General features: G+C 41.1%; 1 protein-coding gene across 1 annotated transcript in view; it reads right to left on the bottom strand.

Moving 5' to 3' along the window:
- The window catches only part of LOC129771625 (alpha-catulin), a 400,279-nt gene extending 376,026 nt beyond the window's left edge, over positions 1 to 24,253 (bottom strand). Inside the window, exon 1 of the mRNA XM_055775469.1 lies at positions 23,550 to 24,253. Within this exon, the coding sequence (XP_055631444.1) occupies positions 23,550 to 23,693 (144 nt within the window). The 5' untranslated portion in view covers positions 23,694 to 24,253. The remainder of the gene's footprint in view (positions 1 to 23,549) is intronic.
- Positions 24,254 to 24,908: the final 655 nt, after the last annotated feature.

Genomic DNA, 24,908 nt, shown 5'->3' with positions numbered 1-24,908 from the left:
GTGCATACGTGGTTTCATCCAAGGAATCCATTGCCTACATACTGAAGGTACCACGAATCAAGGATGCTGAATATGATCTCAACTTCATCGAACCAGTTATCTTCAATAACTCCCGTATATCCATCTCAACCAACTATTATCTACAAGGTCCGTCATCTTTTGCGCTAAAATCCCTCTGCGAAATGAGTAGAAACGTCTATGTATGCTCAAGTACGCAGCTTGAACCAATAACCGAATGCATTCAACAATTGATGAGAGGTGAATCAGCTACATGCCCAATGGAAAGAACCTACACCAATGGTATTATCAAACGAGTCGATGACTCAAACGTGATTATCAATGACGCGGAAATATCAATAACATCGAACTGCTCATCGAATCATAGAAAACTTAAGGGATCTTTCCTCGTACAGTTTTCAAACTGCACACTTTTTATCAACGACGAAATGTACTCCAACATTAATAAAGAAGTTCAACTGGCATCATTCGTTCCAACAACGGGATTGACGGTAAATTTTACTACGATTACAAACAAATTCCCTATAGAATACTTACAGAAGTTACATCTGGAACAACGTGGTCATATCAAACACATCAATCTAAGGACAGATAACATCCAATGGAAACTCGAACTCTTTGGGTGGACATCGTTTGGATTCGGTTCAACAATAACAATTATTTTCATCGTAGCTCTATCATTTTGGATCTGGAATAGACTCCCATCGAGATCATCAATGTCGCATCTAGAGGAACTTCAAAGTCATCAGAACCCGGAAGAACCATCGGAACCTAACAGACAAACTCGCCCGAAGATCACTATGGTACCGCAAGCATAAATCCAGAAAACAGAAAGCCGAGGACGACTTTCATCCCAGGGGGAAGCCGTCAGGAAAAGCAACAGGCGCATCACGCCACGTTTCGCGCCAATGAACGAGTTGATAGCTAAAACTAATAATCAGCATTTTTAGGCTATAAAAGAGTTAGCGCCATGTGGCTCAACCTCTTTTTCGCGTGTAGATCGGTGCAGTGAGGTTTAAGTATTTGACTTTAAGAAAAGTGAATAATAAAGTGTTTTTTAAAAACTCGTTTGTTCAAAGAACAAACATAACTCATCAATCGATAGGAAATATTTCTACTCGCGCAGCTCAGTGCAAACATTCTGTGCAAAATTTGATAGTTGATAAGAGAGAAGTACATCATTCGCTATCCAACTCTTGACGAGTAAAGTTCAGTGTCGGTATTGTCTGTTGCCACTTTTGCTATTGTGCTATTGGTACGAGTGTATCGTGTACGAGTGAAGGTCATTGCTGTCCGCGACCTGACCTTTTGTGAAGTGGAACGAAGGAACAAAGGAAGCAGCGCTCTTGCAGCGAGCCGGATTGCGGCTGTTGAACTGATTCGACATAACGGGATCGCCATCGCGTGACTGTCGCAAACGGGATTCATCATCACGTGGCTCCGTAAGCTATTCTTGCGCTATTGTGTTGTCTCCGTAGCGCGTAGCCTCTGTCTCTCCCTGATTAGGGCAGTAGAGTGCACTATTGGAACAACTTTTATATTAAGGTACACATATTTATTATTAATATTACTATTCAATTATTTGTTCATTGTTTAATTATATTATCATAATATTTTTTTGCTATTTTTTTTTTGAGATTATTGTTAAAATCAATAATAAATTAGAAATAAGACAAAAATTTTTGTAAAATGGAGAATAGTGGAGGATCTCCAGAGATGGAGATCTCCGATAATGAATCTTATACAAGATCTGGGAAAAAACATAAACGAGTCCCTCATAAGGAAGATAATTCTTCTGGGGACGAATCCGCTCATCCTACCAAGCCCCCCTCTAAGAAAATTGCAAGCCTCCCTTCTCAACCCACTGTTACTTCCACTCCCCCTCTCCCATCATCGATTTCGCTTCCCCCTTCTGATGCTTCCGATCCAACCCAATCCTCGTCCTCGTCCTCGTCCTCGTCCTCGTCCTCGTCCTCGTCTTCCCCCTCTGTTGTCTCCGCTCCACGTGTCAGAGTTTATCCAGAAGATGCACCTGGAACTGGCCCGTGGGTTGTTTTCCTCCGGCCAAAACCGGAAGGAAAAAACCTTAACGTGATTCAGATCATGAAAGATCTGGCCAGATACACTTCTGTATCTGAAATTCGCAGGGTTAGACCGAACAAATTGCGAGTTGTCGTGAATGACCGGAAACACGCAAACGAGATTGTTGCTGATCAACATTTCACTCTCGAATATCGAACATTTATACCCTCCCATAACGTAGAAATTGAGGGGGTGATAACTGAAACGGGTCTGACGAGAGAACAAATAAAAGCAGAAGGAAAAGGCAAGTTCAAGAAGCTCCCCTCAATGGAAGTGAAAATCTTGGACTGTCGTCAACTCGGGAAACTTTCCCATGATGGGGACCAAACTAAATTTACGCCGTCCGACTCGTTTCGAGTCACCTTTGCTGGTGCCGCCCTCCCTGACTACGTTATGGTGGACAAATTGAGACTACCTGTGCGACTCTTCGTGCCAAAGCCCATGACTTGCAACAAATGCAAGTCAGTTGGTCACACTTCGGATTATTGTGCCAACAAGGAGCGCTGTGCCACTTGCGGAGAGCAACATGAGGGGAAATCCTGCAGTGCGACTGAGCATAAATGTCCATATTGCGGGGGATCCCCACACGAGCTCTCAGTTTGTGAAACTTACAAGCATCGCTGGGAGAAACAGAAGCGCTCTTTAAAGGAACGCTCGAAGCGCACATTTGCGGAAATTTTAAAGGGCGCTTCGCCACTGACCCAACAACAAGAACAACCAATCTCAACACACAATACCTTTTCCACGTTGCCAGTTGATGAAATGGAAGCGGACACAGCTAGCGGAGGCACACCGTTTATTTTCAAAGGGAATCCCCGGCGCAAAAATGTGACCACTCCCAAAGTTCAAGAACAAGTCCCCACGGTTATATCCTCTGTTAGCTTGCCTAAAAAATCGAGTGCAGCGGACAAGCAAAATCAGGTTCCTCCTGGCTTCCGTGGGAATATTTCATCTTCGAACGACCCATCACTCGAGGGGACATCAAAAACCCCAACTGTCCCTATTTTTCCGTCCAGTTCAACTTCCCAATCGGGATTTATAAAGTTGTCTGACCTTTTGGATCAAATCTTCAAGTGTTTTAATGTTTCCGACTCCATCAGAACCATTGTCATCTCAATGCTTCCAGTATTAAAGACAATTTTGCAACAATTGATGCAAACATGGCCCCTCCTTGCAATGATTATCTCTCTTGATGTCTAATTCAAATAGAGAGGTCGGAGATATCACTGTTTTACAGTGGAATTGTCGTAGTCTGATCCCTAAATTGGATACATTCAAATTTTTAATTCATAACTTCAATTGTGATGTTTTTGCTCTGTCCGAAACTTGGCTTTCTTCGCGAGATGATATCTCTTTCCACGATTTTAATATTATACGCTTGGACCGTGATGATAGATACGGAGGGGTGCTATTGGGGATCAATAAGTGCCACTCATTTTTTCGAATTGACCTTCCACCTGTTGGAGGGATCGAAGCTGTTGCTTGTCATGCAAACATCAGAGGCAAAGACCTCTGTATTGTCAGCTTGTATTGGCCTCCGAGAGCTGCGGTTAGCCGCAAGCAACTTGTTGACATGTGCTCACTCCTTCCTGAGCCACGATTGATCTTGGGAGACTTCAACTCTCACGGAACTGCCTGGGGGGAACAGTACGACGACAATCGTTCATTGTTGATATATGACCTTTGTAACAGCTTCAATATGACCGTTTTGAACACTGGGGAAACAACACGTGTACCTAAACCTCCTGCTAACCCAAGTGCTCTTGACCTCTCGCTTTGCTCGAATTCACTATCGTTAGATTGCAAGTGGAATGTAATCCAGAACCCCAACGGTAGTGATCACTTGCCAATCAAAATTTCCATCACCATTGGGTCGAATTCTTCTGAATCTATAAACATGGCATATGACCTCACAAGACACATTGACTGGAAAAAATATACGGACGCGATTGCTCTAGCCATCAATTCCAGAGATGGTTTACCTCCATTGGAGGAGTATAACTTCCTTTCTCGTTTGATCTATGACAGCGCGGTTCGCGCTCAAACGAAACCCATCCCAGGTTCCACTATTCGTCGAAGGCCTCCCAATCTATGGTGGGATAGCCAGTGCTCCAAGCTTTATGTAGAAAAATCGAATGCATTTAAAGCTTTTCGGAAACGTGGAACCCCTGAAAATTTTCAAACGTATTTAGCCCTTGAAGATCAATTTAAAAACTTAATCAAAGGGAAAAAACGTGCTTATTGGCGAAATTTCGTGGGAGGTTTGTCACGAGAAACGTCAATGAAAAAATTATGGAAAGTGGCTCGAAACATGAGAAATCGCTCTTCATCCAATGAAAGCGAGGAATATTCACATCGATGGATTTTTAATTTTGCACGGAAGGTTTGTCCTGATTCCGCTCCTGTGCAAAAAATTGTTCGAGATATACCACAAGATAGGTGCGATCTTGATTCCGAGTTTTCGATGGTAGAATTCTCTCTTGCTCTGCTCTCATGTAACAATTCTGCTCCGGGATCGGATAGAATTAAGTTCAACTTGCTGAAAAACCTCCCTGATGTGGCGAAACATCGCTTGTTGAATTTATTCAATCGGTTTCTGGAGAATAATATTGTTCCAGATGATTGGAGACAAGTACGAGTTATAGCTATTCAAAAAACCGGAAACCCGCGTCCGACTTCAATTCGTACCGCCCAATAGCAATGCTGTCTTGTATACGGAAATTGTTGGAGAAAATGATCTTGTTTCGCCTTGATCGATGGGTTGAAACGAATGGCCTACTCTGAGATACACAATATGGGTTCCGCAGGGGCAAGGGGACGAATGATTGTCTTGCGTTGCTTTCTTCAGAAATTCAAATGGCTTACGCCGAAAAAAAACAAATGGCTTCAGTATTCTTGGACATAAAGGGGGCCTTTGATTCTGTTTCAATAGAGGTCCTGTCAGACAAACTCCATTCTCGGGGTCTGCCGCCTCTATTGAATAATATGTTATATAACTTGCTTTGTGAGAAACATTTGAACTTTTCTCACGGAGATTCGGCAGTAAGTCGGGTCTCTTACATGGGCCTCCCCCAGGGCTCATGTTTAAGCCCCCTTTTGTACAACTTCTATGTAAGCGACATCGACAATTGCCTTACACAAAATTGCAGCCTAAGACAACTTGCAGATGATGGAGTGGTGTCTGTCGTAGGAACAAACGAATCCGACCTGCAAGGACCCTTACAAGATACTTTGAACAATTTTTCAACCTGGGCCATTGGGCTAGGGATCGAATTCTCCACGGAGAAAACAGAGATGGTGGTTTTTTCTAGGAAGCATAGACCAGCAAAACCAAAGCTTCAACTTTTGGGTAAACCGATCACTCATGCTATGTCATTCAAGTATCTTGGTGTCTGGTTCGACTCCAAATGTACTTGGGGGGCCCATATTAGGTATCTGAGTAAAAAATGTCAACAAAGAATAAACTTTCACCGTACAATTACCGGCACCTGGTGGGGAGCCCATCCCGAAGATCTTATAATGTTGTATCGAACAACTATTCTCTCAGTGATGGAGTATGGCAGTTTCTGTTTTCAATCAGCTGCCAAAACACACCTCATTAAACTCGAGCGAATTCAGTATCTTTGTCTCCGTATCGCGTTGGGATGTATGCCCTCAACGCATACCATGAGTCTCGAGGTTTTGGCAGACCTACTCCCACTAATAGATCGCTTCAATTTATTATCTCTTCGGTTCTTCATCCGGTGTAAGGTTATGAACCCATTGGTGATCGGAAATTTTGAGCAGCTGATCGAGCTAAATTTTCACTCCGGATTCATGAGTTCATATCATGAATTCATCTCCATGCAGGTTGATCCTTCTTCGTATATTCCCAACCGTGTTTGTTTCCCTGACTACATCAATTCCTCTGTGCATTTTGATCTGTCCATGAAGCAAGATATCCATGGATATTCAGATTACCAACGATCGAGGATCGCTCCAACGATCTTCGATGAAAAGTATGGGGGTATCAATTGTGATAATATGTACTTTACTGATGGGTCCACTATAAACGAGTCCACAGGATTTGGAGTGTTCAACGAATTTTTTAGCACCTCACACAGTCTTCAGAATCCTTGCTCAGTGTATATTGCTGAATTGGCAGCAATTCATTGGGCGCTGGACAGCGTCGCCTCACGACCTGTTGAACACTATTACATTGTAACGGATAGTCTTAGCTCTGTCGAAGCTATCCGTTCAGTGAGGCCGGAAAAGCACTCGCCGTACTTCCTTGAGAGAATACGAAAAATTTTGAGTGCTTTACCCAGACGCTGTTATGTCATTACCTTTGTGTGGGTCCCTTCTCATTGCTCAATTCCGGGTAATGAGAGGGCTGACTCATTAGCAAAGGTAGGTGCGATATTTATCAGCGTCAAATCGCCTTCAATGAATTTTATTCTTTAGTCCGCAAAAATACCATCGCTAACTGGCAACGCAAGTGGAATGAAGATGAATTGGGCCGGTGGTTTCACTCGATTATCCCTAAGGTTAGCCTCAAACCGTGGTTCAAAAGTCTAGACTTGAGTTGAGACTTTATTCGCACCTTCTCCCGACTCATGTCCAATCACTGTTCGTTAGATGCACTACTTTTCCGTTTCAATCTTGCCAGCAGCAATCTCTGCGTTTGTTGCCAAGGTTATCACGACATCGAGCACATTGTTTGGTCGTGCGAGGTGTATCTGGTCGCCAGATCGAATTTAGAAAACTCCCTTCGGGCCCGAGGAAGACAGCCCAATGTGCCGGTGAGAGATGTGTTGGCTCGGTTAGACCTTGATTACATGTCCCATATATATGTTTTCCTTAAAGCTATAGATCTTCGTGTGTGATTGTCCCTACATCCTTATACCCTCCTTTCCTTCCTTTGCGGGTAATTCCCCTTGCTATAAATAGTAGAATAAGTTGAAATGTAAATACACTATAGATATACGAAAAGATTTATGAAATGAGTGTTCATCAACATTGTTACAATTTCCTTATATCCCATCCTTCTCCTAAAAATATGTCACCCTCCTAAACTCGAGTACACCGCGAGTAATCGGTTTTCCACCTTACTAACCATAGATGTAAGAAAATTGTTTATATATATAGTTTCAAAATTATATTTAAGAATTCGGCTCCTTTAAACTTAAGTAACTGAGCCTGTAAAAATAAACGAATTGATAAAAAAAAAAGAGAGAAGTATGTGGCACACAGAGAAAAAAACACGGATTTATACTATTCCGGCACGTAAGTTATCTGATACGTATCAACACGAACCGACAAATACATGATATATTTGTATTATCAGACATAGCGGGTTATTTGTTTTTGGAGCGAGAAGGCAGTTTTAAATTTTCAAATTTTAAATAAAAATTTTTACTTCAAAATTTAGATGCATTCTTAAACGATATTTGAAGTGATAAACAAGCGGATTGAACAATATAATCCCGTAGTGCTACGACGAAAATGCGTTTGTGTCCTAGTAAAACCCCTTAAACATTTTTTAAGAAAATTTCGAGCATTGCGCGGTACGAAGATATTTTTCCAGTTTTTCACCGTTTGCAATATTTTTCTATTTTCCCAAAATCTATGATTTTATAGTATTCGTGTATTCGTAGAAAGTGCCTCCAAATCTTATGACCAGCGCTATGGAAAATATTGTATAGGGTACCAAATCAGAAAATGAGATATTTTTTCTGAATCCCTATATGGTTCCACTATCCCGCTCTCAGCTTTCCATTGCATTGAGGGCACTAGGCAGACAATCGGATATCCCCGTCCGGGATATCTTAGGTAGCCGTGATCCTGATCTTCTGCTTCATCTATACCTGTTCCTCAGAAACGCCGATGTCAACGTTTGATGATGTTTCCTCCGTTGTATCCCTGTATCATATCCCTCCTATCCAATCGATAAACTTTTACTTAGTCGCGGCAATGCATACACATACTCTTTACAGATACACAGGTCGAAGGTTGTGCAGGCCACTGATCATTCAACAAGAGCCAAAGGTTGTACCGCTCATGGCAACTCTACACGAGCTGAAGATTGTACCGCCCAGTGACCATTCTACCCTGGATTCCTCGAGTCAAGAGAGATGCACCACGATTGATATGAGGTACAGACTAGGGGGGCGTCGCTGATCAATGGTCAGTACATCCCAATAGGAAGTATCCCGTGTCGGCCACACATACATAGTACTGGAGACTGCAACATCCCAATTATGAGATCTTTATAATACTAACCTCGAGCCAACCGCGAGTAATCGGTTACATATTACTAACATAGTTGTAAGACAAAAATTGTCAAAATATTGGACTCCCGGCCCTGTCAGGCTAACGTCACATGTGCCCTTATAAAATATATATTTTGAAAAAAAAAAATGGTTCCACTATAAAAGCTATGGTGAAAAACCGTAATTTCCTTAAATTTTTTTCCACGGCTTGGAAATGAAAATTTGAAAAAAAAACGCGACAAATCATAAAAAGTCCATCGATTTTTTTTCGGTTTTTCAAAATTTTGTATCTTTTTTAATTTAAAATAAATTAGGATTAGTAGTCTAATTCTTTTTTTGAATATTTCAAGTATGCAAAGAGGCTCAAATGACCAATGTCTGTATACCCACATCGTTTCACTGCTATCTGATATGGTATTGTCAACTCCAAAGACGAGTTTGCATAAAATCCTGCATAATGTTTCGAGGATTCAGCGTACCATTTTTTTTATCCACTGACATAAGTACTTGACGCGACATTTTCAAAATTAAAGCAGGTTTCCAAAAATCGTATTTTTACACTTTTGAGAAATTGACGGAGAAAAATCGAATTTTTGATTCGATTCTTCCATACGAAATTCAACCCAAGACTAGAATATAAATCGCAATGGCCATTTGTTTCTACTGTCGCCCAATATAATGAGTATTGTATTAGACAATACAGGAAAACCTGTTTTTGTGCGGTTTTCTGTTCTTGGGTGATTTTTCTGTGCGGTATATGAAAAGAAGCATATTTGACGAAGTTATATATTTGCGTCTAAATTATCCACTTCTCAAATCATTCCCATCCTTCCATCAAATGCTCTAAGTGGCGCATGACATGAGCTCTAATAGCAACAAGTTTCGACATGCAATTAAAAGCACAACACAGCCACGCGCAACCGAAAAGGCGAACTGTCCCATCGCAATGCAGGGAAACAAAAGGAAATCTAACGGTGAACGGCGTGGATTTGTGTTATTTTCTTAGGGGAAACCTTTTTATGCGGTCCCTATGTGCTGCACAAAAAAGGATTTTTCAAATTGAGCACCGAACACGATTTTTAAAGCTACTGGTGAAGTTTCGCACGATTTTTTTCCTGCGGTCCCTATCCCCCGCACAAAAAAGGTTTACCTGCATTCACATTATTTTCAATGTCTACAATATATGTTCACGTTGTTAAATGTCTTCACACGCCATAACTGAATGGAATACTGTGATTTGTAAATCCTGTATTAAAACCAAATAATTTGTAATCTGTAACAGTAGAATGTTGCTTTTGAAAAGTCCAAAAAATCTCTATAAATGCAAATGATTTTTGTAGGTTTTCTAACCCCAAAAAGCTCCATAAATCCACAATTTTCATGTTTGAAACATATCATATACCGTACTAAGAGGCCAGCGAGTTCATAAAACTGACAACATTGTGCTTATCGATACAACTTATTGCGATGAACCCAAGGATAGTGACAACGGTCGGAATAAATTACTGCTGAATAGTAGTATTTTTTTTTCTAGTTTTTTTTTTAAACACGCGAAAAAAAGTTTACATGCTCATGACAATAACCTTGTATTCGTGGCGGAATCCCCTTCTTTCTGTGGTTAATATTTATTTTCGTTCGCCATCGATATTCAGTTTTTCTGATTTTAGCCAACATTTCGCTAGACGGATTTTCAGATGTGAACCACCCGCTTCCTCTCCTGCCACCCACCGGCCGCATGTTTACCCGTACAGTTTCATCGCTTATTCATTAGTCTGCGTATTTATCCCCGCGCATAGTGATGATGGGGGGAATGGTCTAGGCATCCGGCCGATAGACGGGGCATGCAAGGAATACCAAACGAATACCGCTGACAATTGTTAGTGGAAATAGTCTATTTATAGCAATAGTTTATTACGAGCGCCGGGAACACGGATGGATGGGCCAGATTCGGCCAGATGGATGAGAAATCACCATTGCGCCGCAACAGGGAAACATGTGTTGATTTGCATTACAATCTTGTTCGGGGTCCAACATTTTTCGCTTTCGTCGTTTCGGTGAGGTCTGCTTTGCAAAAAATATTCGCAGCGTTCGAGTGGAACATTCCAAGTTATATGCCAGCACTGCACCAATAAAACAGATATTATCCAATACGCGGTCCGATTCTACGGCTACGGTTCGGTTGCAAAAAAAAAACCCGTCATTGGCGCTGCCAATGACAAGATTTTTCACTTTCTGGTTCCTCATCAACACCATTAGTTAGTATTAATGGAATCCAGCGTTTATTTGTGGCCGCCTTTTTTTTTTTTTTTTAAAGTGTTTACGTTTAATTTTCAGCGTGGTCTGGTTAGTTGAAGATAGGTTTTCTGAGTCTGAGAACCAAGGCTGGAATATGTCCGATGAGGTTGTGAAAACCAGACGTCAAGCTTACTCGCGACTCTGTTCGGCTTCAATAATTTAATGGAGATTTCCACGGATTTTCCATCACCGATTCGGTCGTATGGTGATGGTAAAGCGAAACATTTTTGTTTATATATGCAAATGAAATATTTTGTCAGCTTGTATTTGAACCATGGTTTGATGAGCTGTATAGAATTTTAGGGAGAAAAATACGATAAAATGCTACGAAGCAAACGGCTGAAATAACGTTCCGTAGAATGATTTGTAGTTATCCGTCCTAGATTCGCCAATGTTTTCATTCAACAGATGCAGTTTCGCGTTCTATAGTATTCCGCACAAATCCAAGCTTCATTCAGACAAAAAAAAAGAATGGAAAGGAATATTTTCACTAACCAAGCGAATATACTTCACTCTAATTGAGACAACGTGACAGCGAAATATCAACCCAGGAAAAACCAATTGACCATTTCGCTTCAAAAAGCAAAAGATTTTGACGCCATGAAATGGAAAATTGCACCAGTAGGTAGCTACCATTCAACGTAATTGTTTAATTGAACGCAAAGTCCAGAAGGACGAACGGCAACTTCAATTGCTCAGAGTCACTAATTGTTGTTTTCGCTTTTTTGCTGATTTAGAGCTGGCGAGATGAGGTAGCAAATATGGGGGAAACACTTTGCTTCCGAAGCCTGACAAAGGATTAGCTTTTTCGGCTTTTCTATTTTTGTGTCGAATTGTTGGATAGTTTTAAACTTGGAGTAGAAAGGGCTCTGAAAAGGACTAATTATTGACGTGGTTTTGTAGAAGAAGCTAAAGGGACCGTCCACATATCACGTGGACAACATAGGCGTCGTGCATAAATAACGTAACGCAAGTAGGGGGGAGGGGGTGTAAGCAGGCACCGCTTGATGCATCTCGAATCGAAGGCACCGCTTGATACACTGTATTGCAAGTTTGTACATCATTAAAATTTAAAATATACATGTAATTTATTAATAATACAGGGGTCTTTCGCGACTTTCCCCTATTAAGTCCGCAAGCTCCCGAATCGACGAAACGGAATAAGTACGATATCAAGTGGAGTGGTTTGCTCGCCACGTAAAGACATCCCAAGGCCTTTTGCAAGTAGTGAATTGTAACAACCTAAACTGCTGCATTGAACGAAGGAGTAGTTATTTTTGTGTAAATCAACATCAGTTTATACCAGTCCATGTCTTCTCATCTAAAGATGGTTTGATGGTTTGAAAGCACCAATCCCAACGGTCGGGAGAATTAATTTTCCGTCTCGGTTTCTTCGAAATTCTATGAACTTGTCGAAAGATCTTCCGAAATCACTACTTGCATATAATCAACTTCCGTCTGACCTAGAGATGGGCGAAACGGTTCATTTCAGGCTCAGAGCCATGCGCTCACTAAAAAGATTCGGTTCAGTTGAGCGGCTCGACGGCTCTTTTCACGAACTGTTTTATTCGGATATGTAAAAAATGGAAGCAAAACATTATTAAAATGTTTCGAATGGAATGTTTTCATGATTAAGTGTATTATATTAGTCAAATCATTTCATTTTGGAGTTGGATTTATCATAAATAACTGTGCTCTACTAGTCAAGCCTTTTCATTTGATACCCATATTGATGGGGTTTCGAGAAAATATGCAATCCGCCAAAATTTACAAACATACAAACAGCTAAAAAATATCGCTTAAAAAGCAGTGTTCAGTTCTACGCCAACCAAACTGAAGCGACAGCATCTAACAGCATGCAGAATTTGCACACCACGAATTACCCCTCCCACATTGCAACTATGAGCCAGCCGTCGCTAAAGCAAGCTGTGCTCAACGGCATAAAAATGCACGTTTGTCACGGCACGGCATTCACCGATTGGCATGATTACCAGAATGAAGTCTTTGACTATTTTACCTGTACACCACCATCTACTCCTGAGGCTTTCGTTAAATCACTTTTTGATATCGGGAAAAATCACATTCCTCGAACTAGCGGTTCACCTGATAAAAAAACAGTTCCCTGGTGGAGACCCGAAGTGCGGGCAGCTATAAAACTGCGTCGCAAAAAGCTTCGAGCTCTTCAGAGATTGGCACAAGTAAACTCAACAGCTCATTCAGAGTTTAAAGCTGCTAGAAATGCAGCCAGAAGTATAATTCGTCAAGCCAAACAGGACAGCTGGGAGAATTTCATCTCCGCCATCGGTCCTGAAAGTACCTCAAAGGATATCTGGGACAAAATCAATCGTTTGAGTGGCAGCAAAAGTCGTCACTGTATCAAACTATCCATCAATAATGTTCTCACAGATAATCCATCCACCATTACTAAACATCTTGCAGATTATTTTTCACAAGCTTCATCTTCCTCCAATTACTCCCAACAGTTTTTATCCCACACAATAAATTCAGAATCCTCCCCTCCTACCTTTGATCTTGACGCGGAGTATAATAAGGAGTTTGCATTTGAGGAGCTTGAATGGGCTCTTCGCGGAGTACATGGTTCATCCGCCGGTCCTGACGATGTTGGCTACCCTCTTCTCAAGAATCTTCCCCTAATCGGTAAAACCATCCTACTATCGGTCTTCAACCAAGTTTGGGACCAAGGAGAAATTCCTGTGGACTGGAAGGAAGGACTAATGGTTCCTCTCCCGAAGCCCGGTAAAAATAAAATCTATGCCGACAGTTACCGTCCAATTACTCTACTGAACTGTAAAGGTTAGGTTCTTGAGAAGATGGTCAATAGGAGACTCATCACTATAATGGAGTCTACAGTACAGTACAGACGATTATCTAACCGAACTTGAGTATCTCCTCGATTCCTACCTGGAAAGATGCATGCATGGTGACATTGTATCTCTTGACCTGTCAAAAGCATACGACCGTGCCTGGCGTTTCCCAATCCTCAAATCTCTCGAGGAATGGGGAATCAAAGGTCGCATGGGTCGTTACGTTACGTTTCCTTGATGATAGAAGATAGAAGAGTCATAATCGGCAACTACCGTTCCGGGATTAGGATCCAGGAAAACGGTATTCCACAAGGGTCAGTTATTTCTCCTACTTTATTTTTGATCTGTATGCAATCCCTCTTCGTTAATATTCTACTTGATGTTCATGTTTTGGTGTATGCAGATGATATTACTCTAATCTCCTTCAATCACTTCAAACCGATGGCCAGAAGAAAACTTCAATCCGCCATCAACTCCGTTGCAGAATGGGCAGATAAAACAGGCTTCACAATTTCCCCAGAAAAATCCCAACTCCTACACATGAGCAACAATAGAAAAAAGATCAGTAAATTACCAAAACCTATACTTAATCAAACCACTATAGTAGAAGGTACATCTCTCAAGATCCTTGGGATTCATCTTGACCGAACGCTCAGCTTTATTCACCACATAAACTATGTGAGGAGTACTTCGATTAAACGCCTCCAAATAATCAGAACGATTGCATCTAGAGTTCCATGTGCTCATAGAACATCTATCATGCAAATCGTCAACTGCTGGCTTCTATCCAAAATGTTTTATTGCGCTGGCTTTTTCAGTAGAGGTGATAATGTTGATAAGAAGCTATGTCCGTTGTACAACAAAGTTTTCAGAACTGCTTCCGGTATGTTCATAACAAGTCCTACCTCTGCAGTGATGGCCGAATGTGGTCAGCTAACGTTCAAGCATTATTTGACGGTCTGCGTGGTAACTAAGGCTGTGCGTTGGCTTAGTCTCAAAGGTCGCGTTGATGCTCCCCTGGTACTGAGAGCTAACAAACTACACTACACTCCTTGACCAACTTCAACCTTCCTTCCATAGCTACCTTACCTAGAACCAAAATTAGACCCTGGAACCAATCCCCTCCTAAAATAGATCTTTCCCTACTGAACCAAGTTAGAGTCGGAGATCCTCCATATGAAATCCAACAACATTTCCTCAAATTGTGTAGCGAGAGGTATGAAGGTTTTCACTGTATCTTCACTGATGGTTCCGTTGCCAACGACAAGGTTGGCTATGGAATTACTAGCGAAGGTACAAATATTTGTTCCTCCTTACCATCATCCTGTTCGATATTCAGTGCGGAAGCCTACGCTCTTTTGAAAGCCTCCGCCCTTAACCCTCCCCAGTCTGGAAAACCAGTGATTATTTTCAGCGATTCAGCAAGTTGTCTACAAGAGCTGAAATCCGCTTCTACCAAACACCCTTGGCTTCTTTCTACTGAGATATTCGCATTAGAGAGAAATATCTCCTTTTGCTGGATTCCAGGTCACTCTGGAATTCTCGGTAATGAGGAAGCCGACAAATTGGCGGGTTTAGGTCAGAACTGTGAGATTGAGGGGGTTGCTGTGGCTTCTATGGATGCTATACGTTGGACCAAAAATGCCATAAGAGAATCATGGGACTCGGAATGGTTCAGCAGGCATAACACTGCCTTGCGGCGAATCAAACCAGTTACATCTAGTTTGCCTGATAATCCCGTTCCACAACATCGTCGAATCCTTTCCCGCCTCCGCATTGGACACACTAACCTAACCCATAGTTTCCTAATCACCAACAAGATCCCTCCAACTGCATCACCTGCGGTGTAGCCCTATCCATTCCCCACATACTAATAGAGTGCAAAGCCTACGATCATGAACGTTCGGCCAACGATTTAAACCACAACCTGGAGTTAGTACTTTCCCCACCTTTCGAGAATAAAATGATCCGATTCATGAAAGAAACCGGCCTGTTCACCAAGATTAAAATTTTCTTACAGGGAAGAATGACATTTGGGTTAAAGTCCCTTCAAAAACAAGAACAGAACAGGCACGGCATTCAGTTTTGCGTGAGCCGTGGTGCAGTGAACATTGGAGACCATCAGCAGAGAAGAAGATAAACATCAGCAGCAGCAGCAGCAGCAATGAAACTGCACCGTCAGCAGTAAGAAGCTGCACCACCAGCAAGAAGAATACCGTTTCGGTGCCACATCATGAATGTGACGCGCCCACTGCGGAGCGAATCAGTCGCTACCCAACAATCAAAGTGTAAAGATCGAAATTCATAAGAAATAAAGAAGAGAAAAGTGTGAATAAAATGAAAGTGTAAATAGCCATAAGTCTCCAGTGTTTGCGTCCGACCGCCGGAACGTCCGAGTCCTCCACCTCTGCCGCAATTAAAAGAGTTTAAAGTTTTCCGAAAGGGTAAATTGAGAAAGCCTTTCTCAATGCTCATCGAGTGAAAGCGATTGCTGCTAGCTAAGTCGGCTAGTCCAGTCCAATTGCGACGTTGGCTTCATGAGGCGAAGCCAACCCAAGGAGTCCGGCCCAGTTGCCCTCCTGGGAAGGAACAAAGCGGTTCCTGCTCCCACCCGGCTCGGTTCCCTATATCGACCGGCGCAATTACAGGCCACTGCAGCCCCAACATGCAGCATGGGAAACATATATTTGTTTCGCACTGCCGCAGGCCACGGTTCGTCAGAACAAGCGTACAATCCACAGTTCTTTACCAATAAGTCGGCTCTTAAAAAACACGGTTCTTTTACGAACCGCAGTTCTTTTTTGAACCGTGGTCCTCAAATAAACGGCTCTTACATGAACCGCGGTTCATAAAAGAGCCACGACTCATAAAAGAACCGTGGGTCTTTTGACGTAGGACTACGTCTAACCGGAAGATATAGGGGGTGAAATGGAAATCTAGGCACTGAACAAGTAGGAAAAAATGCAAGATTTGGAACGCTTATAACTCGAGCATTTCTCAATAGATCGCAAAGGTTTTTGCATCAATTGATAGGAAATATATCTACGCATCTATCATAACGAATAACATTTCATTTTTCTTGAGATAAATAATTGAATAATTGTGAAATATCAAGCATTGTCAAAATGCACTATGTGCCCATTTTTGATTGGTCCATTTTGTGCTCCTCAAATCGTACCGACCAAAACGGGCAACCAGAGCAGCAGCGAAATAGAATGAAGCACGATTGGAAAGGAAAAAGAAAAAAATGAACGAAACATTGGTCGCAGTCTCACACATGCGTAATTCTCCAGCCAGCCAGTCAGCTTAAAAATCCCCGCTCCGCTGCCGTAACGATCCATTCTTTGTGTGGACACCGACTGGAAAACATCGTTGCTGGACGGGCTGGACGGCGAGGGATCGAGTGCCTTTCTCAAGGCAAGAGGGCGGAGGTGGTAGCGCTGGAGTAGAGTAGAGTAGAGTTTTCAAAGGGCCTTTCTCAAGGCTAGAGACGAATGAACTGCAAAAGTTTAAAGTCTCTATAATACAAGACCTTCCTTCCTTCCTTCCGTAACGATCATTCTCATTCAAACCGTACACCACATCGGTTCGCCTAGCCGGCGACATATAGTTTCGGCCGCCGATGTTATCGAGTTAGCTGGCAAAGCTGCTTGCGACGATAATAAAACCCGCATTCGGAACAGAACACATTCGGTTCGGCGGACATCAAGACAACAGGCAGTTGCAGCGAGTGGCGAGTGGCAAACGCAATCGCAAAACGGCAGCAGGTAGCAGAATAAAAAAGTTTGTTCTTTACACAATCTGCTTTGGTGGCAAATCCAGAACAAGGCGGCATCGAGGGCGTTCGAAATGGTTTTTTTTCAAAACCACGAGTACTAAGTTTTCTAAATTGGAACCATTCCATAAAACAAGGCGCTTTTCAGGGCCATTAAACCTTCCAAAAAAGAGTTTAGGAATTACAGTTCAATGCTTTATAAAACATTATCCAAAATAATAATAAAACACAAATTGATTTTTTCATCATTTGTTTGCCAGGATCTGATGAGTATGTGAATTTGGCAGTTGTTCTGAGCTTATTAATAGTTGGGGACTTTCCTGATTATTCAATTTTCACCAATTCTTAAATTGTTTCCAGATTGAAAGTACAGTAATTTACAATTAGTTCGACATTTAGCTAATTGGACGGACATGTAATGCGACTTATTTAGTTGGACATTTTTGTACACATAGAGATCCAAATTATGACCCCACATTGAAAGTCGACACTGTACCACTGTCATCGCAAATGTTAAATTACAGGTTAAAATCGCCTCCAATGCGACACTGAGTGGCGCTTCGGCACGTCGCATTGAATGTAATTTACTGTACAACATGTCACAAAGCTGGATAGGAAGAAATTTTCCAACTGTGAAAGCTGTGGCGAGTGGCAACAAATCGCTAAACAGGAAGGTTTAGCCGAACAAGATGGGAATATCGAGTGACAAAACAATAAACTCTCTAGATTGAAGATAATTTTGTGATCCTGAAAAGGACCCTTTTTAGCCTTCATGTAAATCCAACGAGCGAACAAATCGTAATGAATGTATTTTTTTGCCATCGCTCCCTTTTAACGCTCATTCGTTCGTCTCGTTGAACTCGCCCCTCTGGCTGAGTCTGCCGATTTGTCTCTATCCTGTGAGTGTGTACCGCTAGAGTATAAAACACGCGGACCCCAAAAAATATCTTATTTTCTTTCAAACCGTAAACCCGTGTGGTTGTACGGCATCGGCATCGTGGACGTAACAAAGGAGGACAAGTTAAGGAAAGGCAAAGTCTCACCCGAACCGTGCAGGTCTCCAGTTCCCTGTTGGTCGCATTCACTGATTGCTCCGCAAGGGTAACTAGGCCGAACGGATTGGTGCCGGAGCACCAGTATACCTAACAGCGATTATAGAGTTTCGGTCGTCGGAGTGCTCGAGTTGGCTTGCAAAGCTGCTCACGACAATCAGAAAACCCGCATCAAGAACAGAGCAGCTTCGGTTCGGCGCTCATCAAGGCAACAATTAGTTTCAGTGAGTGGCAAAGTGTTTCTCCGGCACGTCGCATTAAATGTAATTTACTGAACAACATGTCACAAGCTGGATGGGAAGAAATTTTCCAACTGTGAAAGCTGTGGCGAGTGGCAAACGCAATAGCTAAACAGGAAGGTTTAACCGAACAAGATGGGAACATCGAGTGATAACAAAAACACAACACAAAAGGTTCTTTTCAGAACCATCAACATATTCATAAAGAGTAAACAGTAAACTAATCCATTTTTCAGGTGGATAGGTAGGTATTCACGTAGAAGAAGAAAATAAAACAATATATTTAAAATATATATTTAACAAAAGCTGTCCCCTTTGTATAGTCCTACGTCACTCCGGTTATGTCCCCGACATTACCCACCCGTCTTTTTTTTGAACCGTGGTTCACTCAAGAGCCGTTCATTTAAGAACCGTGTGGCTCGTGTGGCTCGTGAGCGCTCGTCCATCTCTAGTCTGAACATTTGATTCCGATCTGGGCAGATATCTGATTTGGTTACGTATTTTTATTACTTAAAATAAAGCTAAAAAAATTTCAAACGAATTTGACTTTGTGTACAGATTAGCGTTACGTTACATAGGGGGGAGGGGGGTTCGTCTTGCGTTACTTTTTGTTGCATAGGAATGGTTGGAGGGAGTCCAAAAACCTCATTTTTAGTGTTACGTAATTTGACGCCTTAAGGGGGTAGGAGTTATGGAAATATCCACGCTTGTCCACGATCAGGGGGAAGCGGTATCGATAACATCCACGTGGACACGCTAAATAAATATTTTGAAAAACAAACATCCACATCTGTATTCGATAAATCTTTTCTGCTTTTTCAAGAAATGTATCAATATCTATCAATAAAAGGGTTGAACTGTTTGATAGTTCTTTAATTGATCATGTTTATTCCAATTTTGATACTATTTACACAGTCACGGATACCAATTTGAAAATAACCGATCATGAGACTTTAATTATCAATATTGTAGATAATCTCGTGGTAAACGAAGATGTTGTGAAGTTAAAGTGCTGGAGGAAATATTCGAAGCATGCTGTTTCGAATCTCGTAGTGAGAAGCCTGGATTTTCCATTCGAGGTCGGTAATTTAGATAAATCAGCGGCTGTTCTAACTAATACCTTGAAAACGTGTAGAAATCGGCTTGTTACGCAAAAATTTGTTCCTATGAAAAACTCGAACAGCTGGTACAATTTGGATATTTTACGCCTTAAACGTGAGAGAGGCAGATGGTACAAGAAATTTTGTAGAACAGATGATGGAAATCATTGGAATATGTACACAAACGCGTGCAATATATATTCACAATCGATTAAGAAAACTCGTTGTGAATATATTCAGAGGAAGATTGATCTGCATCAAAGCAACAGCAAGGAGTTATGGAAAATTTTGAAATCTTTATTAAAACCTAGTAAAAGCAAACCGCGGTCCATAACTTTTAATGGCACACTTGAACAGTCTGAACAGGCTATAGCATCTAAGTTTAATGATTATTTTGTCAATAGTGTTTCATTGATCAATCAATCCATTGAATTGGTTGATGAACCTGATGAAATAAAACAGCCGGTTAATAGTAGTTGTAGATTTGAAAGTTTTCACCCAATTACATTAAACGGACTTTTTGCTATTTGCTTTTCTTTAGGAAAAACGGCTGGAGTGAATAACGTTAATGCTAGAGTTATTCAAGATTGCTTTCATGTCATTGATCACATCTTGCTGGACCTTATTAATAAATCTTTGCTAACTGGGCATGGGCCTAAGGTGTGGAAGGAATCTTTAATAGTTGCAATTCAATAGGTTGCTGGAACGATTAAAGCCGAAGAGTTTCGTCCCATCAATATGTTGCACACGTAAGAGAAAGTATTAGAAGTAGTCGTTAAAGGTCAGCTGCTGGAATATTTAAATTGCAATGCTTTGCTAATACCAGAACATTCGGGATATCGGGAAGGTCATTCCTGTGAAACCGCATTGAACTTGGTATTAGCAAAATGGAAAGAGAAGCTAGAGTGCAAAGAGAATATCATTGCTGTTTTCTTGGATCTAAAACGCGCTTTCGAAACAATTTCTAGGCCCTTGTTGTTGAACACGATTAAGCGCATTGGATTTACGAGTACTGCATATAAATGGTTTGAAAGCTATTTAAATGACAGAACTCAACGGACTATTTTTAATGATTCAATTTCCAATCCCCTAGGGAATAATCTTGGAGTACCTCAGGGAAGTGTATTAGGGCCCCTTTTATTGATTATGTATATCAATGACATGCGAAGAGTTTTACGATTTTGTGATATCAATTTTTTGCAGATGATACTGTGCTATTCATTGCAGCTAATGATTTAGGTCAGGTCGTTTTACATTTGAATGGAGATTTACATTCTTTAAGTAGATGGTTGAAGAATATGCAATTGAAATTGAACATAAGTAAAACTAAATATATGGTAATCTAGCGAAATCGTTTAAATGAAAACGTCTCCATAGTTATTGATAATGAGACTATTGATCGAATTTAATATCTTGGCGTGATTATTGATGACAAACTCAAGTTCAACACTCACATTGACAATGTCATCAAGAAAATTGCCAAAAAGTATGGAATCTTATGTCGATTGAAAAATGATTTAACTATTTGCAGCAAAATACAGCTATACAAATCAATCATCTCTCCTCATTTAGACTTTGGCTCTTCCATTTTATTTTTAGCCAATGATACACAAATATCGAGATTACAGCGCTTGCAAAACGAAATAATGCGGTTGATACTAAAATGTAACAGATTCACTTCCTCATCTTTAATGTTGGACGCTCTGCAATGGTTATCCGTGAAGCAAAGAATTGTTTATTTAACTATGGTGTTCATTTTTAAAGTAATTAACGGTTTACTGCCTCGATATTTGTGTGATCGAGTTGAAAGAGGAAGTGACTTTCATAGTTATAACATTAGAAACGCGAATGAATTAAGAACACCTAATTTCTTGTCATGTGCTTCACAAAATTCGTTGTACTTCAAAGGAATAAATGTGTTCAACTCGATGCCAAGACATATTAAATGCGCAACAACTCTTACAGAATTTAAGAGGCACTGTATTTCACATGTAAAAGCTGTGTTTTATTAACAGCCGAACGAGTTTTTGCTTATTTTTATGACGAAGATCTTTACTGACTGTTTTATACGAACGGATAATTTAATGTGGACATTTTTTTGCAGTTTGTTTTCAATATTTCCAATGAATCTGACGAAGTTTTTTTTGAACGGATTATAATATGTAGATTATTTAAATTTTTTAATTTTTTTTTTTAAATTTGTATTGATTTCTATTATGTTTGTCATGATCTTTGTGATGATAGACTATTTTTATTTTTATTTTGTCGTTCTTATAGTTGTATTAGTTCAAAAAAATAAAAGTAGTCTACAAAAGTTTGAGAGTTGCGCGCGAGACACAGATATAAAGGATATTAAATTGAAAGATTTTTAAGTGCCGGTCTAGGAATTTATCGTAAAGGAAATTTTCTCGATTTCTCTGAATGAGGGTATTCATAGTCAATCCAAAACAAGGCTGGCGGTTGGACTTGTGCTGGACCACTTGGCTGCAAGGGCCTCGTCGGGACCGTGTCGGTTCTGTGGCGAACATGACTGAGTATTGGCTTATCTTTTGACATTGCAATTTTTTGAACTTATATCTGTAAATAAAATCAGTTCGTTTTTTTTATGTTTGCTAAACTGATTTCAATGTTGAGAAAAAATAAATAAATTATCTTTTAGATAACTCGTTTTGCTCAAACCGCTGTAGGGAAAGGAGGCGGGACCAGCCATCCATGAATTAGCAGGTTCATCAAAAACATCTATGTTCAATCTTGATTACGTAAAACGATACAATGTATTGATTCTATACTATCCGACCGAAATTCAATGGATCGCATCACTATCTGCGATTCGCTTCATAAACGCAACGAAAACTTGCAGTTCGGAGCAAATCGTGACGGGCAAGGAAAAATCTAATCATTTACACCAATGTTGAGCGGAAACAATCTTGGGGCAAGTGAACTGAATCATCATGAGCTATCCCCAAAGCTGTCATTGGTTTTTGTTGGTTTTGCAAATCAACTCTTCGGCCTCCGTCCTTCATTTTTTTTCCGAAAAACCTTCAAGATTTTGAATGAATTTCATCCGTCAATGGTTTATAGTATTATTTAGTGAAGAGTTTCACTCCAGAACAGATCATGCTAAAGAACGTTTTATGTTTTTTTTTTCTTGTTGGATGGGTAAAAGACTGATTTGAGTAACGAACCAATTATTTAAATGCGAACTATGATAGGCTGATTGCAGCCATTGATGTTTTGTACAATTCTGCTGAGAACTTGAATACCAGATCAAGATCATGATCCCTTCGACCAGCAGTTTGTGATTACCAGCATCTGACAGCAAACTAAGAATATCGATTAGAGATGAAACGGATATCCGGAAACTAACCGCTATCCATTCTATCTGGCCAATATTTGCTATCCGGCCGGATAGTGAGATTAAGAATCAAGCAAATGAAACCAAATTTTTATGAATCACTTCAAAGAATTCCGGGATAATTTTAAAACTGCATAATCACCCTCCGAACATATTTAGAATATTAAAAAATAAAAAATACTACCGGCTGTAGTGGTTGTTGCTCTTGTTTTCTTGATGCCAAAAATAAAGCTTGGTTTGAAGCTTAGCTGTCAAATAAACAAAAAACATATCGATATTTTCAAGTGCCAATGAAAAATGAAACTGATCTACAAGTCTGCGTTTTTTTTTCAATTGACGTCACCCTGAACGTCATCGTCTCGAAGTGACATCGACACACGAACACATTGGAGGTACGACGCCCCGAGCACGAGTAGTTTGTCACATGAACAAACATGTCTGGGTACCAGCTAATGTTTTCGCGACCTCCTGGGTTTCTATTTTCATCGGAAACGGAAATATTTTTGACACCTTGATTTACATTCGCTTGGCTACGCGATAATGGGTGTGAAACTTGCCTGTTTCATCAGTGGCAACAGCATCCTCTCGATGGATTTGATTTTGATATCCAAGTGAAACGCTACGGCAGAATTTCCTGCGGCTGATCCTCCAGAGCCACTCGCTCCGCCACCTCCCGAGCCGATGAACCCTCCTTCAGCCATTTCACTTACGGGTTATGGGTTACGGGTACACTTTTGATGTTATGCTGAAAAGCTCTCGCCTCTATACACCCCTTTCAATGCAAAATTATTTCATAAATTTCACAGGACCACTTAGCAGCTAATCCAATTTGCACCGGAATTTAATTAGCGCCTGAAGGCATTTCCACTTTTTTTTTCCTCCGAGCACTACTGCATCAACGGAAACATTTTCGCTCCGCCACCGGCCACACTTTTCACTTATTTTCTATTCTTTCCTCGACCGCGCCGGGAGAGACGGTAAACAATTTCCTTTCACAAGCAAACTCACAAACTCCTTAAAAGGCCGTTTTCACCACTGAATATAATAGCTTTTCTTCTTCTTCATTCTCGATCTGTGAGGCGGTGGGAAGAAACAACGCAAACACCTGCTCGAATTCCCCGTGAAGCCAAGAACAAACAAAGAAAAAACACGGAACACAAGACCCTCACAAATCAGAGAAAAGGAAAATCGAATAGCATTACACACCAAATACCGCTCTAATCATATCGCGCGGACCGAAAAATCTGACCATCGGGGCGAAAAAACAATTTTCCACTAAAGTCAATCGCGCCTCTGACAATCTCTCCCCGCGCTGAGCTGAGCCGATCAGAGCGGCACCAGAAGGAACGAAAAAAAAATCCCCCAAAAGCCGTCGTTGTCGCCTCAATCTCGGTCAGCTTCAGGTCTTCCCGTGTGTGCGATTCGTGTGTTTCGGAGCAGGGCTGAACCCCAAGAAAGCGTTGCGAGATTGTGGCGCGATTTGAATATCTCATGACCTATGTGAGCTGTGCTCGGGTGAGTCCATGTCCGGCCCGAGCATAATCCGACTGAAGTGTAAATTTTCATTACCCTAGGACCGGGCAGAGTAGTGGCGGCCAGAATACAACAACAACCTCACTAAATTCTGATGACGGGGAGGCAACGACATCGTCTTGGCTTGGTGTTGTCCGAGAACCCGAAGGGGACAGGTTGTCAGGAATTTCACACGAATGGCCAAAATAACAACGACGACGCGAGAGGATGGTGTGAGCGTCAGACGCGTGGTTGCCCCGAAAATCCATATGGCCCTTGGGGTGGACAAAACCATGACGGAGGAAGCATTCGCTCGTCGCCAGGGAGTGGAATGAAAATAAAGGAGATTAACGCGCCGTCGCGTCGTGTTTTATTGTGGTCTTTCGAGAAGTGCTGAAAGAGAT

Source organism: Toxorhynchites rutilus, chromosome 2 (genome assembly GCF_029784135.1).
Source record: "Toxorhynchites rutilus septentrionalis strain SRP chromosome 2, ASM2978413v1, whole genome shotgun sequence".
Taxonomy (NCBI): Eukaryota; Metazoa; Arthropoda; class Insecta; order Diptera; family Culicidae; genus Toxorhynchites; species Toxorhynchites rutilus.
This window is presented reverse-complemented; position numbering and strand designations above follow the sequence as displayed.